The sequence below is a fragment of the Trifolium pratense genome, linkage group LG5 (assembly GCF_020283565.1).
Source record: "Trifolium pratense cultivar HEN17-A07 linkage group LG5, ARS_RC_1.1, whole genome shotgun sequence".
Classification (NCBI taxonomy): domain Eukaryota; kingdom Viridiplantae; phylum Streptophyta; class Magnoliopsida; order Fabales; family Fabaceae; genus Trifolium; species Trifolium pratense.
Window position 1 is genome coordinate 49,379,062 of NC_060063.1, and position 19,649 is coordinate 49,398,710.

General features: G+C 31.8%; 2 protein-coding genes across 2 annotated transcripts; one reads left to right on the forward strand and one right to left on the reverse strand.

Moving 5' to 3' along the window:
• Positions 1 to 8,484: 8,484 nt before the first annotated feature.
• On the reverse strand, positions 8,485 to 10,984 carry LOC123887277 (protein FAR1-RELATED SEQUENCE 5-like). The gene is made up of 2 exons (XM_045936563.1): positions 10,905 to 10,984; positions 8,485 to 10,809 (listed from the first exon to the last, which is right to left on the reverse strand). Exons 1-2 carry the CDS (start codon positions 10,956 to 10,958, stop codon positions 8,551 to 8,553), a joined length of 2,313 nt encoding a protein of 770 aa, XP_045792519.1. The 5' UTR covers positions 10,959 to 10,984; the 3' UTR covers positions 8,485 to 8,550.
• Positions 10,985 to 15,761: 4,777 nt separating this feature from the next.
• Positions 15,762 to 19,024, forward strand: LOC123887278 (lamin-1-like). Its single transcript, XM_045936564.1, has 4 exons — positions 15,762 to 15,894; positions 16,465 to 16,722; positions 16,827 to 17,258; positions 18,477 to 19,024. The coding sequence occupies exons 2-4, from the start codon at positions 16,467 to 16,469 to the stop codon at positions 18,905 to 18,907; spliced, it is 1,119 nt and encodes a 372-aa protein (XP_045792520.1). The 5' UTR covers positions 15,762 to 15,894; positions 16,465 to 16,466; the 3' UTR covers positions 18,908 to 19,024.
• Positions 19,025 to 19,649: the final 625 nt, after the last annotated feature.

The window sequence follows — 19,649 nt, forward strand, 5'->3', positions numbered from 1 at the left end:
ATAGCTTCATGCTTACTTACATAGTAGTAAACAAAAATGTAAACTTATGATTACTACAAAGTTTTTTACCTCATAAAATAGGAAAGTATGAATTTTAGCTAATATCATACAAACACAACACATGATGGTAATGCATAAAGAGACTACAATTAAAATTGATTCATAAGACCAACATAGTCCAAACATAGTAGTGGTTCAAACAATACATAACTAATTAAGACTAAATGATAAACTTGCCATAATCAAAGCACACCTAATTGATGTTTAGTTCAAAATGACATCATGAGCAACTATCAAAATACAAAAGGCATCTATCACTTCTTTCATGTTAAACAAAATAGATAATGTGACAGGCCATAGTTAATCTCAAAATGTAGACAAAAGACAACTAGCACTTCTTCCTTGTTAAGCAAAACGTTTAGTGCTCCAAGCCTTAGCAGAATTTTCTTCAACACTGGATTTGAGTTCATTGTGCTCCCCTAGAATAAGTTTCATTGTCAAATTCATCCTCAAGTCATCCTCTTTGACCTGTAACACATGAACTTATAGTTAAATTTTAATTACTACTTACATTTGTCTACAAATTTAACAATTTGTTAGTAAGTACTCACCCCACCAAAATCGCTACTTTTGAACGGAAAATCTTTATCCATCCAATCTAACACATACACACCTGAATGTTGGCTGTAATAATTAACAGTATAAGTACATCAAATGTGTCCATGTGTTGTGTTGTATAAATATAATTATCATGATAAAGCACATACCAAAACCCAGCTCCCAAATGGCCTATTGGATCAGCAATAGTCCAGCTGCTGTCATTGAGTGTCTCAGCAACAAAATGGGCAGGGAATGTAGGAGATTGAGCCATTTGAGTGATAGCCTCCCACTTCAATTATATTCAAAGCACAAAGTTACATAGTGTATAAAACAAAGAGTAATTTACTAGACTATAGTGAAACGACCATTACCACTTTTGTAATATCATGTTGTCTTGGATGCACGTCAGCATCTTCAAAATATGGTTCAATGTGATGAATGACCTTATCTTCGATTGAAGCAATCATAAGGAACCATCGGCCGCAAATGTCTTCATATGGAACATAAATCTAAAATTACAAGTTTGTTAAGCTATATAATAAGATCTATAGGGCATAATAAGGAATTGTATGAACAATCAAGTAATGTAAGTCAAATTAGATGTCAATTAGGACTAATATAATTCATAAGGTCATATTATACGTTATTACGACGAATATCGATCTAAAATCCTTAATTTAGACTACCGAAGTCAAATTAGATGTCGATTAGGACTAATATCGATCTAAAATCCTTAATTTATAAAACGCAAGTCAAATTAGATGTCGATTAGGACTAATATAATTCATAAGGTCATATTATACGTTATTACGACGAATATCGATCTAAAATCCTTAATTTAGACTACCGAAGTCAAATTAGATGTCGATTAGGACTAATATCGATCTAAAATCCTTAATTTAGACTACGCAAGTCAAATTAGATGTCAATTAGGACTAATATAATTCATAAGGTCATATTATACGTTATTACGACGAATATCGATCTAAAATCCTTAATTTAGACTACCGAAGTCAAATTAGATGTCGATTAGGACTAATATAGTTCATAAGGTCATATTATACGTTATTACGACGAATATCGATCTAAAATCCTTAATTTAGACTACCGAAGTCAAATTAGATGTCGATTAGGACTAATATCGATCTAAAATCCTTAATTTAGACTACGCAAGTCAAATTAGATGTCAATTAGGACTAATATAATTCATAAGGTCATATTATACGTTATTACGACGAATATCGATCTAAAATCCTTAATTTAGACTACCGAAGTCAAATTAGATGTCGATTAGGACTAATATCGATCTAAAATCCTTAATTTATAAAACGCAAGTCAAATTAGATGTCGATTAGGACTAATATAATTCATAAGGTCATATTATACGTTATTACGACGAATATCGATCTAAAATCCTTAATTTAGACTACGCAAGTCAAATTAGATGTCAATTAGGACTAATATAATTCCATATTATCACTTATGTCTTTGATTAATTCAAATTAAAAGTTAATTTTAATTAACTTCCTTAAGAACTAGTATTATCAAATATGAACTAATGTAATGGTTTCACTACAGCATATTATTCATTGGTTCATTGATGACTACCTAAAAGTAGTATACCTTTTGAAGGTTTATGTCAACAAACAAGTTGACAGAACATGAATTTGTCTCACATACTTAAAAAAATGAAGACAAAATGTAGTAAATTAAGCATATAAAGCCTTTTGTAGTTGACTGAGAAGTTCACATGGGTATATATCTTTGGTATTTCATAAATGGTAAGTTTTTATTCATCATTTGTTATCACACATTCCCACCATTGCATATACAAGGTATAATAGACAGTCAATCACATGAGTCTGATATACATTTGGTATTGCATCATTTTAGATTTGCTTATTCAACCATTTGCATTAAATACTAACACCAAAATGTGTAACCATTATCGAGCAGCACAACCTTACCAATATATCAGTCATGTTTGTTTTTCTTTTGACAGATTTCGATTAAGAAAAGACTCCACAGAATAATCAACGGATTAATTTACTATGTTGTTATAGTTTCTTAAAATAAGCATATGTAACAATCCAACTATAGAGCAAGTTCTATGAACATGGACAAAAGTAAAGGATCAGGAAAATGGGTGTGGATTAAAGATTCAGAAAAACATGTGAGTTGTTAATCCAAAACTTTTGTTATTCTCCCAATGTTTAAATGAAAAAATTTCTGGTTTAAAGGCTAATAATACATTGATTTTTTATTGGCAGGTGGTGGATACTCAAGATGGACACAGTTATGCTTCATTGGAAGATCTAGTTAGCTGTGTAGAATCAGCTTCAAACAAGATTCAGGTCAGTATACTGATAGCTATGTGCACCTATAGTGGCTCTTTGATTTAATGATGAACTATGAAACTGATAACTTATGAACATGGCAATGTGGTGTTTTCTGTTTTATAGGAATTGACTCAAATGGTACACCAGTTAAGTACCATTTTGGATGACTTGCGTTCCAGCATTCATAAGCAATACAAACCAATATGCACAAATTTAAATGGCAACAAAAACCATCCAAAGAGTTGTTCACCACAAGCAAATATTAATTCATCTCACCAGGGAAGTTGTGCATCAAGCAGTAAGAAACCAAGATACAATAAAGATGACCATGGTATTGAAGCATCTAATATTATATTTAATATTTCGGATGAAGATGATTATGGCAATACGACTTCTAAAATTCCAAGTGTCCATCCAAGTGATAGTTTTTATTACACCCAGAAGCAACATATGTCAGATTTGAAATGCACAACTTCTACAATATGTACACCAGTTAAACAGATGAAAAATGTACCACCAAAACACACCAGCAGTCGAACAAGACAGGGGGTATTAACACATTCTTCACGTTTGAATAACCTTTTGCTGTCATGATTTTGTACTGACCCAGTTTTATCTATCATTAGATTAAAATTGCAATGGAAAATTCAAAGAACAAAAAGAATACAATTAGTACACCACCCCCAAATAACAAATCTGCAACCAAGAGTTCAACTACTACAAAACATACCAACATACAATTCCCTGAAGTAAGTTGTTGACTTATTTGTATGACTATCTCAAAAATTGATATGAACTAACATGTTTACTTTGTAACAGGAGGTTAAGTGTACATTTACACCAACTAAAGATATGCACCTTCAAATTCCTGATATCCAACTTTGTGCATATGTATTTAATGCAGACCTTGATCCAAAGTAAACAATATATTCTAAAAATTGAAACATGACTATTTCATTAAGAAATTAACTGCTACTTTTAATTACTGTAATTTTGGCCTACAATGCAGGGAAGTGATGATTCAAGTAGGAGATTTTAAAGTTTCTAGAATGGAACTTCATTGTATGTGCCCTAATGAGGTTATTCAAGATCAAATATTTAATTTAATGGCCATCAAAACAACTTGGTCTCAATATAATGAAGTTAACAAAGCAGTCTGGTCATTGCCTCCAACTTTTGCGGTACGATGCACTTTATAATTGTTTGTTTGCTATTATAAGATTAAAGTTTACTAATCGCTATTTTTTACAGGTAAATGTAAAAGATGGTCATAATTTAGAAAGTTTGGCAACAACATATACAAATTTTATGAGTCCATTTACAACTCTAAAATATGTGAGTCCTTTTTAATTTATAGTACATAGTACCTAGATTCAATTAATCAATAATTACTTTATAATATCTAACTAATCCCTAACTAATAAGTATGTTATTTGAAATTATTAGATCTATGTTCCCTTAAAGGATGAAGGTGGACACTGGTTTCTTATGGTCATTTCTATTAAAGATAAAGTTGTATATCATCTAGATTCATTTATACAACCTGAGAGTATATCAACAAGAAGAGAAACAATATCGAAAATGGTAAGTAAATTTCAAATTTTGAATCAAACTTACTTAGACCAAATATCAATAATTGGGACTCATTTGTTTCAAACTTTTAAAGTGTAAGGTAATTGGCGAATTAGTTTTAATTGATAAGTATCCAACAAAATTCCTAAATGGATCAAAAGATTTTGGTAATTGGGAAATTAAAGAACCAAGAGGATTGCCTAACAATTGTGAAAGGTTAGTAATTATAAAAATCTAAATTTATTAAGTCATATTATTTGCTTAAGGAATGTCTTATGTTAACCAATTTAACCACATTTTACAGGGACACTTCATCAATATGGGTATTAGACTGGTTAGAGATGGAACATGGATTTCATACAAATCTTAGTACAAATATTAATGAAGATGTTGTCAGGATGTGGACATCAATTATTCTACTACGCGGACAACACAATGACCGCCGAATTTATCTAGAACAACAAGTCCAAGCATATTGGAACACTCTTCCACCTATGGAAGACAATTTGCATTAATGATTCTATGAGTTGTATTTTTTTTTTCGTTACAAAATCCTCTAGGGTCCTCAAGGAAGAAGTTACATTTACATGTAAATCCTCTATGTATGTCGTGGCATGTTCATCTCTAGTCTTGGACCCTTGCCAACTAGTTTTACATGATAGGGTGACTATAACAAGTTTGGAGTAGTGAATTTTGTTCAATATTTTGTCTGCAATTACTACTTATGAATCAATTTTAATTGTAGTCTCTTTATGCATTACCATCATGTGTTTGTATGATCTTAGCTAGACACAACCGACGCGGCAAATAAGTTCACAATTTTATTTGCTAATAACGCGATAATATACACCCGATGCGCCAAATAAATTTACATTTTTATTTACTACTAAAGCGGTAAAACACAACCGACGCCGCAAATAAGTTAACAATTCTATATTAATGTATGTGGGATCATATCATGTGTCTACAAACAAATGGGGGGTTTTAAAATCATAACATGGGCCAATTGTAAGAATGTACATAGGCCCATTCGAAAAAACCATAACCCGGTCCATTGGTAATTGAAAGATGATAAATACCCTTCAGCAAAGAGCAACATAGGGTTTCCGGTTTCACTTTTCACCTTTTCACAATTTCACACTTCCTCTTTGGGTAAAAGCTAGTCAGCGCTGCTTGAGAGATAAACTATGGCTCAAAGACGAAATGGGTAAGTCTTTATATAGTACTTAGCAATTTTTCGGGACCACATTGGATTAAATAAGGTAGATGATTCTATCATGCATGTCGTACTGGAACAATATATATCAAAAACGTTAAAACATTGTTTTTGTCTCTTGTTGATGAGTTTGCACCTTATTGAATGCCACTCTTTGAAAATCTAACACATGCATGACCTTTTTGTTTCTTGTTGATGAGTTTGCACCTTTTTATGCCATATAGATCTTATTAACTAGTTTAACAAACTTCTAATTTTAGATCTATGTTTAACAAAGTTGGAATTGGAATTTTAGATCTAAGCCCTATGGATCTTATTAAGTAGTTTAACTATTTATGTTCATCATTGACCATTTCTTTTGTTAAAATTCCAACAAATTGTAACAAAGCTGGTGAAGGCAGTTCGTCGAGGCCTTCCACTGTATTTCAATCTGTTATCTATCCAAACCGGGTAATTATTTTGTATATGCTGATTATTATCTATATTAAAACCTAATTATTACTACATTGTGATTAAAATGTTACTGAGTGGTTGTATTTACAATTTTAAACTCAGGATGCCATTGAAATTCCAAGTGAATTTCTGCAGAATTGGAAGCAAAAGATATGTGCAGATCCTGATGCTTGTGTTAAGGATCCTGCACACAATTTTTGGAACTTTGCTACTTCAACCCTGAAGAAGTCTAATTCCTTCCAGAATGGACGTACACTAGCAACAGCATGTGGTTTCAAAAGACCACAGAATGTCATATTTACGTATAAACCCGAGTGCAACCAATTTAACATGCGATTTGTTGATAACAATGGAGATGACATTCGATACTTGGGAACACGTCATCCAATTGACTATCATCAGATGAGGCTTCAGAATCCTAACCTGATTGTGGTCCCATCATATTATCATCTTGTTACTGAGCATGAAGGTGAAAGGTGCTACGTCCCTACTGAGTGGTTGGAAATAAGTGCTGCTTTTTTGAAAATGGAAGAAGATGCTAAGAAAGCTGATGGTGATGGTAATAAAGCTGATGGTGATGCTAAGAAAGCTGGTGGTGATGGTGCTGTAAATTCTCATCAACCTAATGTCAATGATGGTCATTATAAATGGGAGAAGATTGTTGGCCAAAGATTTGCAACTGGAGAATGTGTCTTGGTAAGTTAGCTACTAATTTCATTTATTTAATTTAAATGTTTACTTTTGATTATGAAAGTCAAATTAGAATTAGCAATACTTTCATTTATTTAACTTCTAATTTGTTTTTACTCACACGCGTTTAATTATTATTTTGTAGCACTTCCCTGCATTGGTCTCATCTGATGAACCATTCATTCCCAACCAGAGTCTTGTTGTTATCAACGAACAGACAAAACAAAATATCATTTGCACTGTGACTAAGTCTGACACGGCAATTCCACAGTACCACCTTGGAAAGCCGATCTATGAGTTCATCAAAAAACTCAAGCTGAAACCCGAGCTTCATAAGCTGAAGTTTGATCTGGACTATCCTCCGAAAGTCTTGAAGGTTGAGGTTGTGGAAAACGATCTTAAAAAATCTGCTTGAAGTATTGCTTGCCCTATCATGTGATATCATCCTTTTGTGTTGTGTTTGTTATGTTATCATCCTTTTCAAACTCTTGTTATTATGTTGGCATCTGCCTTTGGTATTGTAATGGTAACTAGAACATCTAGATAGCTTGATTTATCAAGCTTATCTTTATATTTATATTATGTTTGGTGATTAGATCACCTTGAACTTATGCATGGTGATTAGCTCACCTGTTTGTGTATCATAAGTACAATGTTATTATTATTATTATGTGGTGTGTTAAGTATCTTTATTAGATTATTTACTAAGTATGCACATACTACTTTCTACAATTTAAAATGGAATTGTAAAATACACGCAACACGTTAAGTAAGTTTACATTTTTATTTACTAATGTGGCAAATAAGTTAACAATTTAATTTTGTAATAACGCGATAACATAGATGCGACGCGCCAAATAAGTTTACATTTTTTTTTACTAATAACACGGTAAAACACACCTGATGCGTCAAAAAAGTTTACATTTTTATTTACTAATAATACGGCAAAACACACTTAACGCGTCAAATAAGTTTACTATGATTTACTAATAACGTGGCAAAACACACCGGACATGATGTTCACATTTTTATTTACTAATAACACGGTAAAACACACCTGATGCGTCAAAAAAGTTTACATTTTTATTTACTAATAATACGGCAAAACACACTTAACGCGCCAAATAAGTTTACTATGATTTACTAATAACGTGGCAAAACACACCGGACATGATGTTCACATTTTTATTTACTACTAACGCGATAGTGCAAAAAAACAAGACTAAAACTGATACTTGCATAATTAAACATTGCTTCATATAACAAAGATAGTCCAAACTTAGTAGTGGGTCCTATATAATACATCATTAATCTTTAAAATTGAATATGAAACCACTAAACAAACCATACCCATGGAACTTGATTCAAATACTAGGAAACCAACTAAACAAAATAGAATAAAATACTATAAGTCTAAGGTACTGATGGAACAAAAAACATCTCCTTTTTTAGTAATTTTGCTTTCATAGACCATGAGAGGTTTCACCATCACTTTTGAACTCCATTTCATGACCATGGAACACAGGAACAACAAAGTGATTCATCTGAAATATTAAAAATCAAGTTATTAGTACACATACATTCATTATTAGCACCAAGACATATTGATGAAACAAATTTTTAAAAAATTAATACAAAGTACCTTGCAAATCATCACAAATATCAGCTTGATCAATATTATCAACGGTAGTCGTCGTCGTCATCATCATCATCATCATCTCCACCACCATCATCCTCCTCATCATCATCTACATCACTTTTGTCAACTGTCTTTTTCTGTTTTTTAAATGCAGCACAAGTTTGCTTATTATGACCAACAATCCCACAAAAACCACATTGACTTTTTTTCCTTTTGTTACCAGCCCTGCCCGCAACATTTCCGCCACGTCCCTTGGTTCTAGCAATGACTGGGTTTTGCAGATAACGCTCATTGTGTCCTTCCATCTTATCACTACCCTCATCTTGTACCTCATACTTACTTTTAACATGTCCGTAATGATCATTCAACAACTCTATAGTTTCAGCGTAAGCCTCTGGATTCTTACACACCAAACTATTGATTTCTCTACATCTCTGATTTAAAGATTTGTAGCGACAAACTGACATCGAATCCCATCCACCTGATTGTCCTTGCCTTGTATAATTACTCAAGTCCTTAACATTCTTTGTCCATCTGTCTAACACCAAAGATGATGGAATTTCTACCATATTCAAATAAACCATTACACATACTATATGATCACAAGGGATACCAATAGATTCCATCCTAAGACATGAACATTTTATTTCCATACTAACAGGCCAGTAAGACACGTGCCATTCACTATCAGATCTACAATATTTATTGACAATATATATGAAACAGGAAGCTGTTTGTTTGCACCCAACAACTTTGACAGCAGATGATTTTTGCATAATAGTGCGAAATAGAAAGAAAACATTTTTTGTGTAAACTTTCGATGCATTTTTCTCAAGTAAATGGAATTCAGTTTGAGTCACACGTTCACCATGCATCGATAGATAGTCAGCTTCAAGCTCTTTGTACCTTAAATATTCTATGCATTGGTTGAAATGTTGCAAGAACTCAGTTAAATTATTGCGGTAGTTTACAAATTTGCCAATTTTAGCATGAAGCCCCTCACAACGGGAAGTAGTTCTAAAACCTCCAAAAAACTTACCTCGAATGTGTGCTGTAGCCCACATCTCCTTCTTTTCATACATATCTAAAACCCAATTATTATCTTCAACTCCACACTCGGTAACCATGTCATTCCATTTTCTTTCAAAATCAACAAGCTCATAATCACACAACATTAATTTCCTAAACAAATGCGTGAATCTGTTGCTCTTCACATTGGAGGTTGCATTCCTTATAAGATGCCAAGCGCATAGTCTATGGTGGGCATTAGGAAACACCCTTCTTATTGCATTCTTCATTGCTAAGTCACCATCCGTTATCACAGATTTTGGCATCTTGCCATTCATTACTTCCAACAAACATTCTAGCAACCAAACATATGTTTCCTCAGTCTCATTGGCAACAATAGCAGTGGCAAATACTGTAGTTTGGTTGTGGTGATTTACCCCTGAAAATATAACTAGAGGACACAAATATCGATTCTTTTTGTATGTTGCATCAAAAGCCAAAACATCCCCAAATATGTTGTAATCCATTTGACTCCTACCATCAGACCAGAATAAATGTTCCAACCTTCCTTGTTTATCAACTGTATGCTTCCAATACATTGTTGGATCAGAACTCTTCAAAGAACGCAAATATGCTAATGCAGCTCTTGAGTCAGTACCTTTAGAACGCCTCTCCTTGTCTACTGCATTATACATGTCTTGAACTGAGAAAGTGACATGCTCATATCCACCAACTTGATTAGCAAATGATCCAAATATTTGTGATGTCCTAATCCCCGACTTCTTATGGTGATTCATTTGAAGTATGTCATCATCATCCATTCCCCTATGACCTGGTAGAAACCCAATAAATTTTTCTTCAACAAAAGGGTGATTGTGGTAATCATTTATCCATCTTACGTACCAACGTTGATTGATGTGATCAAAATGCACAGTACACTTTGCCTCACAACCGCATCTTGTAACTACCTTTGCTTCACGCTGACGGATTTTGTTGTCCTTAAATCTATCTTCTCTAAACCCTTGCCTATAACACACAAACTCCTGTTGGACAACCTCTTGGTCTTTGTTTCTTCTTATCCTGTTTTTGCGGGCAGAAAATCCATGCATTCGACTGTACCAGTTATAGAATGTAAAAGCCACCTCACGGTTAGGAAAGTCATACTGCAATAATTCAGCTGGAGTAAACTTCTTAAAATTCAATCCACCCATATCTTCTACCCCGTTTATAGGAATTCTATGTCCTTTGTAATCAAATTTCATATTGATTGTCCCACTTTCAGTTTCCAAACCCTGAACAATTGTAAAACATATGTCAATAACATTTCAATAACATTATAGATCAGTTTACACAACAAAATCACATATAATTTACAACAAAAACACACCTCACATGAGTTATCAGTTGGACTACAAATTTGTTCTTCATATTCTGTTTCCATCTCAGGTTGTTTTGTTAAAAGAAGAGTTTCAACTATAAAATCAACAAAAAAGAAGGTCAACAGTGCATATCCATTTTCGTTATTGAGCAATTTCATATTTTAAATTGTGCAATAATGTAATAAATAGAATTTTAACAACAAACCTTGAATTGATGAATTGGACGAAGCTGGAAATTTCCGGACAAATTTGCAGAGAAGAAGAACGATTTTTGTGCTTTAAATCAAAGAGGGAAAAATATAGTTTTGACATAGATCTATGCTTTGAAGAAGACGGGTTCACACCAAAGATGAGAGAAAACAAAGTCCATTGTGAAGATGATGAAGTTGTTGTGAACGAACGTGCGATGCAGATGATGTTGTTGTTGTGAACGTGAGGAAGAAGATGAAGTTCTTCCCTCACGCGAGGAAGAAGATGGAGGTGTTGTAGATCTGTGAGGGGCAAAACTGTAATCAACCAATTAAATGTGTTTTTCCTTTATTTTGAAATTTCTGGGTCCCACCATCCAATAAAATTGGGCAACCTGCTATAGCAGGTCAATTATAGGGGTGTATGGGTGCACCAGGTAAAGCAGGTGTATAATAGGGGCTTCCAAATAGTAAATGACATATTTTTTTTACACTTTATCCACTTTTCTTAAAGGGTGTGCATTTTTTTTTGTTTCTAATATTCAAGACTAGAGGGAGTACAATAAGAAACATTTCATTTTTTGGATTTATTGTAGGATTAATCTATTTAGGCTCTGTTTGGCCCGGCTTATTTTCTACTTTTCTACTCCTTTTTAAAAAAATTAAGGAAGTAAAAAATTGTTTTTGACCCTATTTCTACGTAAAATAAATAGAGAAATAAAGTAAAAAAGTCAAAAGCAAGGAGAAATAAGGTCAAACATAATTTTTTACTGATCTAATTAATTTAAAGTGAAATAGAAAAGTAGAAAATAAGTTGGGCTAAATGGAGCCTTAAACTATATTATTGTCTAAATACATCAATTCTACCGTGAATCTAAAAAGTCAACTTTTTCTTATATATATAGAACAAGAGGAAATAATATACAATTTTAATTTTTTTTTTTAACGTAACTAATATACAATTTATAATCTATAGTGTATATATAGGAGTATCATATACTCTCTATGTCGTATATATAAGATTTTTTGTAAACTTTTGTCGTCTCATTTTATAAAAATATTTTAAAAGTTAAAGGTGAAGTAGTTAAATTTTTACAAACATACGCATACCCATAATTAAAAAAAGAAGAAAAATTAAAAGATCATTAGGCCTCTTTCTTAATAATTCAAGGATAATTTTAGAAAGAGAAAATATATTATTGTCACATTTAATGTAAAAACTATTTTTCTTAATTCTTACTGGTATGAATTTGTGAAAGAGATCTTAGGGTGGACAAATAGGCAGTACGGGACAGGACAAAAACAAGAATTTTTGTCTCCTACTGAACCACAATACAATTTTTTGTCCACGGTACAACTATAAAAAATACGAAAATACCTATTTTATTTTCGAATATAAAAAATATTATCTCTCTCCAATGTAGTTTTATCTTGTATTATCTTGTTCTGTCATGTACTGTACTGTTATGTCATGTTCAGTACCTACTGTTTTGCAAATCAAACGCACCCTATATTTTCTCCGTTTCTAATTATAAGAACCTTTTACAAATTTTTTTTGTCCTTATATATAAGATTATGTACAAATTTCTAAATACAATTATTATTCTTTTTCAAAATATACTATCCCTTATTAATAGTCCCACCAACTTGCATTGAAATATAAAAAAAAAAACATTAAATTCATTAAATATAATACTCCCACCAATATATAAAAGTTTCACACAAGTCAAACAAAATTAATATCAACAACCTTTCTTAATAATACAAGTGTTTTCTTAAAAAATGCACAAATCAATGGGTGCAATATCCCCTAAGACCAAATAAGTAGGAAAAAAAAAAAAAAAACTTTTTAGGTAGATTCAATAAAATTAAAAAGCGTTTTTTTAATTGACAACCCTTCTTGTATGCTTCTCATTTCATCAAATTCAAAAACCACAAACTCATTCTCCAACATACATAAGGTAAGGTGTAGTTTGCTATAGGAATAGGAGTATATATATACTTAATTAATTTGTACCCATGGCATATCCGGATCATCTGGCACTACCACTTCACAAAATCAAGGTGATTCTTCCCTCACAAAAAAAGTAGGGAACAACATCAATTTTTTGTGACATAGTAGTTTCTTTCTTTCAAATACTACAGTACAACTAGTTCTGGGCTATGTGAACTTTAGCAGGAGACAAACTCTACATTGCAATTTGCATTACATAAAGTCATAAACATAAAATAATAGGTGGAAAGATGGAGTAACATTTAACAAATAAATTCTTTATTTTTATAAATATCTTAAATTTTGGTTTTAGTTTTTATACAAATTTTTACTCATGTTTGTAATTTTTTTTTGGGGTACATTATAACATTTTTTTTCTCTTTCTCTCTCTATAAATGAGGATATTTATTTTATTTTAAGGGATACGATCTTTGATTAACAATGTTAAATGACATTAGCATTTTTTTTTTGGTCAAAGAGACATTAGCATTTTTTTGGGGTCAACTATGAAGATTCATGCAAATGGAAAGAATATTCATAAAAAAAACGTGTATGAATTTGCACATTGCCAATCATATTTTAAATTTATGTTGATTAATTAAATTAGTTGAATTTGCTATTGTAAAAAAAATGTGTATGATTTTTTTTCCAAGTTGTCTAGTGGCTAGAAAATTCACCTTAAATGTAAATAAGTGGAGTATATCGGGTTCGAACCCAGACTCCTGCACATAGTGATGTCCCTACCAACTGAGTTAAACTCACGTGGGTAGTGTATGAATATATTTTACTTGGTAAAAATAATATTTTTACATTGATCCAACTTAAAAAAGATATCTATTTTTTGTAAAAATTCTATTTATTTGATAATTTTTTTTATTGAAGATTAAATAAAAAGTTTCACTTTTACATTGATCGAAAGAGTTAATGATATCCGAAATTGATAATGTGATAAATGGGAAATAATGTGATATCCGAATTTGATTTTTGGAAGAATTTATAAGAAAGAACTCTTAAGCATTTGTCACATAAAAAATGTAAAACTATAAGAGTGCCACATATTACTTAGATTAAAGAGAGATTGCCACCTAGAAAAATAACCATGAAAGAGAAACCTGTAAACATATAAATAATAAATAATAGATATAGATATGTAACTATTAGTTTGAATCTTGTTCTGATTAATTAAAAAAATTGAGGGAATGTTTCAATTAGGACCTTCAATTAAACCTTGATTAAAGAAGAGAATCACACCATTTTATTTCATACCGTAGATAAAGTGAAAAATAGACTCATGAGTCATGAATATAGACTATAGTTACGACTTACGAGGTAGTATCAAATTCGAACTCTTATAAATATCCAAACTACGTTAGACCTTAACACTATTGGAGTACTCCATCTAATTTCATATATAAGAAACATTTTCACTTTTTAAATTCATCGTAGAATTAATGTATTTAGACTATATATATGAGACCAGAGGGAGTAAGTAAGTACTGTCCACTTCATTGATAGCTGACCATTTGAGTAAGTAGTACTACTAGTAACTAATAATAATAATAATAATAATAATAATATGTGTTTTATACTGGTCTAGCTATCAATGTAAATATCAGAGATTTTTTATGTGTTAAGACAAGAGATATGGAAATATAATCACTAATAATAGTCAACAAAATTCCAAGCATGTGCATCGGTCGTTATCGGTTGGATTCGAGTTGAAAATTATAAAATCTATAAAAATCACATCTATTTAATCTGGACTCAATTTTGACAATTTATATCTTTTGTTTGTTCGAGTGACGGGTAGAACGAGTCGAATATTAAGGATTATATTGAAACATTATTTACATCTAAAAGTCTATTATTCAAAAATCCTAATTTTCAAATAGTATAATATCTTGTACACAAGGTAACAAAGAATAGAAGAACTAAATGGAAAAACAAAGAGGATGACATGTTATTACTTTGTTTCATATTTGTAGATTTTTTTTTTGTTTTTTTGATAATTTGTATTTGTAGATCTAAAGATATTAGTAGATCAAGTATAAGAGAAATATAATTATTTATTTCGCACCTCATCCGGCAACATTTTATAAGTTAGTAAAATATAATACTTATCTCTTATATCAAAGGTGAATAAAATAAAAAACAAAGAATATTGCTTATAAAAAAAAAAGCAAAGAATATACGAGATTGAGAGAGAGAGAAAAGGAAAAAAATTATTTTGTATCTAAATTCTACTACAAAAAGATAAAATTTCAGAGACTCGCGCTCGCGCGTATGCAAATGTTCATCCCAATTTTTCATAATTGTTAACTAGTGATCTCAACCCACATTCAATTAAATATTTTAATGTGTTATCGATTATATCAGTTGCAAGTTAAATCGCTCGTCCGTGCTCAACCATATCTTACATCTCCTCTAAAAGGTAAGAAATTATTTTAGCAATTAAACCTTTTATTAACCCTTCCTATTCCATTTGTCAAAAAAAAAAACCCTTCCTATTCCTAAAAGAAAGAAAAGGCAAAATGGCATTTCAAATTTCAAAATTCAAAATACCAAACCGACCTTAGAAACCGGATGACCCGCACCTAAACCATACCCGATGTTGTCAAAACCCTACTACCCGTTATTAAATTCATTCTTATTCTTCTTATATATAAGTCACTTCACTTTCTAAAACGTCACACTTCGCTTTTGAACATTTTCAAAAGGCCACAGAAAGCAAGTACCAAGAGTCTCTTCTCTCTGATCTCGTCATCCAACCGTCTCACTCTCAATTTCTCTCTCAATCTCACATTCAACAACTGATCAGTACTCTCTCTCTCTCTCTCATCTTCGTTTTCTTGAAATTTTCTCTTGCAATCGAAGATTTGTTTGTAATTAGGGTTTTCAATTTAATTAACTGTTTTGTTTTAATTTTCTACTGTAATCTTTGATGAAATTTTTGATTGTTAATAACTTAATCATCGCATTTGTTGTTCAATTAGGTTTTCATTTTAACTTTTGTTTTAATTTTCTCTTGTAATCTTCAAGGAAAGATCTGATTTTTAATAACTTAATCATCGCAGATTTGTGGTTCGATTAGGGTTTTCATTTTAACTTTTGTTTTAATTTTCTCTTGTAATCTTTGATGAAAGATTTATTTTTAATAACTTAATCATGGAATTTTTTATTTTTTTTTCAATTAGTTTTTAATTTAATTGTTTTGTTATAATTTTCTCTTGTAATCTTTGAGGAAAAATTTGTTTTTTATTAACATAATCATAAATATTTGTCTTTTGAATTTGATTCTGAAGTGGGGTTTTTGATATTGGTTTGAATTGTTCGAGAAACCCTTTTACTAATTGTTAGACAATTGCATTGAAATTGGTTTGAACACAGGGATGAATACATTTGAATTCAATGTCACAAGAAAGAACCCTTTCTTTCTTCTTCGATCCTTTCCCTTGAAGATTCCCTTCAACGAGAAGGTTGATGTTCCTTGGTTCTTGGAGATAATCAAGAGGAGAAGCAGCAGTTCTTTAGAGATTTCTTTGAGAATGGGTGTCTTTGAAGAAATATCTACCGAAAAACCCCTGTATGTGAAAGCACATGTTTACCTCATTGATCAATTCAATGAGCTAAACAATGTGGTATCCGGTAAGCATTTGCTTAATGTTTTCTTGTTATAATTATATTGTTAATTTTATTCTTATTAATCTTTTGTTTTTTCTCTTATTTTTTTTTTCTTTCCTTTTCTGCAGAATTGATTCATACTTTTACTGGTTCTTTCGACACTGTAACCTTGAAGGATTTCATCCCTGTTAAGAAATTTTTGTGCCATACACATGGCTATGTGGTCAACAACAAGAGTATAGTAAGAATTGAGATGGTTGAGATGGGGTTGCAGCAACCACCTTCTGCTTCAGTTGCACCTTCTGCTTCAGTTGCACCTTCTGCTTCAGTTGCACCTTCTGCTTCAGTTGAAGCTTCTACTTCACTTGAAGCTTCTACTTCACTTGAAGCTTCTCCTTCACTTGAAGCTTCTCCTTCACTTGAAGCTTCTGCTTCACTTGAAGCTGCAATTGCACCTTCTCCCTCTACCTCAGCTGCTTCTAATGATTCAATTTCAGTAAATCATATAATTGAAGAATTGTCTTCACTTTTGAACCGTTTGAACTGTTCTTTTGACGAAGATATTATGGCTGAATTTTCTGAACCCCGTACCACTTGGTAGTTTTTAACACCCCCATTATCATAGTAAATTGGGTGACAGCTGTAACAATTCTTTGAACATCATGCCTGTTCTCAATCAAAAACTTATAGAAATCATTTTTAAATTTTCCATTAACTGTCAAAAATTCAGCCATAATATCTTCGTCAAAAGAACAGTTCAAACGGTTCAAAAGTGAAGACAATTCTTCAATTATATGATTTACTGAAATTGAATCATTAGAAGCAGCTGAGGTAGAGGGAGAAGGTGCAATTGCAGCTTCAAGTGAAGCAGAAGCTTCAAGTGAAGGAGAAGCTTCAAGTGAATTTGAATTCAGCTGTCACCCTGTTCTTTTGAACCCTTTTACTAATTGTTAGACAATTGCATTGAAATTGGTTTGAACACAGGGATGAATACATTTGAATTCAATGTCACAAGAAAGAACCCTTTCTTTCTTCTTCGATCCTTTCCCTTGAAGATTCCCTTCAACGAGAAGGTTGATGTTCCTTGGTTCTTGGAGATAATCAAGAGGAGAAGCAGCAGTTCTTTAGAGATTTCTTTGAGAATGGGTGTCTTTGAAGAAATATCTACCGAAAAACCCCTGTATGTGAAAGCACATGTTTACCTCATTGATCAATTCAATGAGCTAAACAATGTGGTATCCGGTAAGCATTTGCTTAATGTTTTCTTGTTATAATTATATTGTTAATTTTATTCTTATTAATCTTTTGTTTTTTCTCTTATTTTTTTTTTCTTTCCTTTTCTGCAGAATTGATTCATACTTTTACTGGTTCTTTCGACACTGTAACCTTGAAGGATTTCATCCCTGTTAAGAAATTTTTGTGCCATACACATGGCTATGTGGTCAACAACAAGAGTATAGTAAGAATTGAGATGGTTGAGATGGGGTTGCAGCAACCACCTTCTGCTTCAGTTGCACCTTCTGCTTCAGTTGCACCTTCTGCTTCAGTTGCACCTTCTGCTTCAGTTGAAGCTTCTACTTCACTTGAAGCTTCTACTTCACTTGAAGCTTCTCCTTCACTTGAAGCTTCTCCTTCACTTGAAGCTTCTGCTTCACTTGAAGCTGCAATTGCACCTTCTCCCTCTACCTCAGCTGCTTCTAATGATTCAATTTCAGTAAATCATATAATTGAAGAATTGTCTTCACTTTTGAACCGTTTGAACTGTTCTTTTGACGAAGATATTATGGCTGAATTTTTGACAGTTAATGGAAAATTTAAAAATGATTTCTATAAGTTTTTGATTGAGAACAGGCATGATGTTCAAAGAATTGTTACAGCTGTCACCCAATTTACTATGATAATGGGGGTGTTAAAAACTACCAAGTGGTACGGGGTTCAGAAAATCTCAAACTATGTGCAATCATCATATTCAATTTTGTCTGGACTAGATGGTCAACTATTTGGATTTCTCAAGCCCGTCATCGAAAAAGTGGACAAAGTTTCACATTTGTTGACACTTAGAGCACAAGCTTATGAAAGGGAGTGTATGCTTCAGAGAGTGAAGAAAGATATAAGCCAAATGGAGAAAGATATAAGGGAAATGGAAGAAAGTGTTTCAGCTTTTCACTATGAGGAGGAGATTTTATCCGGCTCTGAGTTAGGTTTCTAGTCATATCTGCTTTACTGGGCTTTACAGTACTTTTGTTTTGTCTATTCTTTGTATTGATTTTGGTTAATAGTTTCTGGCTATATACTCTGGCTATATACTTTTGTCTATTCTTTTCAATAGCTTTTCAAAATAATAAAAAAAAATTATGAATGAAAAAATGGGAAAAACAAATCTGTACTGTTCAATAATGATTTTCAATAGCTGGTAATATAAAAAGAATAAATAGTACTAGTACAATTGGTTTTTTATCTATGAGATTTGTTTAGTAAAATAAAAAAATCTATGAGATTTGTGTATGTGATACTTTTGCTAATTTGTCCTTTATATTTAATGTATTCAATATGTTTTTTTTTAAGAAAAATGATATTTGTACAAGTAAATTTAGACAACTTTAGAGACAATATTATCTCTCATACTCTCATTATATTTTTACCATCTCTCTTCTTTCTTTTTATTATTTTAATCCCAAAAGATAAACTGAAAAAAAATGTTGTCCAAAGTTGTCACTAAATTTGTTGTACAAATAATACCACTTTTTTTTTTTTTAATTTTAATGCAAGTTAGTGATATCAATGGGGATATATTTGGAAAGAGAGTAATAATTGCATTTAGAAATTTGTAAAGGGTCATATATAGCGACAACTTTTTTTTTTTTTTTTGTAAAATGTTCCTATAATTAGAGACGGAGGGAGTATTATCTTGTCCGCACATCGTTAATGATAATAATGCATTGTCGCGTATA

What these genes read in the sequence shown, in the direction of transcription:
- LOC123887277 (XM_045936563.1), bottom strand. Translation starts at nt 10,958, where the DNA reads ATGGAAACAGAATATGAAGAACAAATTTGTAGTCCAACTGATAACTCA. An exon ending in CAACTGATAACTCATGTGAG is followed by an intron (nt 10,810 to 10,904) that starts GTGTGTTTTTGT and finishes ACAATTGTTCAG; the next exon opens with GGTTTGGAAACTGAAAGTGG.
- LOC123887278 (XM_045936564.1), top strand. Translation starts at nt 16,467, where the DNA reads ATGAATACATTTGAATTCAATGTCACAAGAAAGAACCCTTTCTTTCTT. An exon ending in GCTAAACAATGTGGTATCCG is followed by an intron (nt 16,723 to 16,826) that starts GTAAGCATTTGC and finishes CCTTTTCTGCAG; the next exon opens with AATTGATTCATACTTTTACT. An exon ending in GAACTGTTCTTTTGACGAAG is followed by an intron (nt 17,259 to 18,476) that starts ATATTATGGCTG and finishes CTTTTGACGAAG; the next exon opens with ATATTATGGCTGAATTTTTG.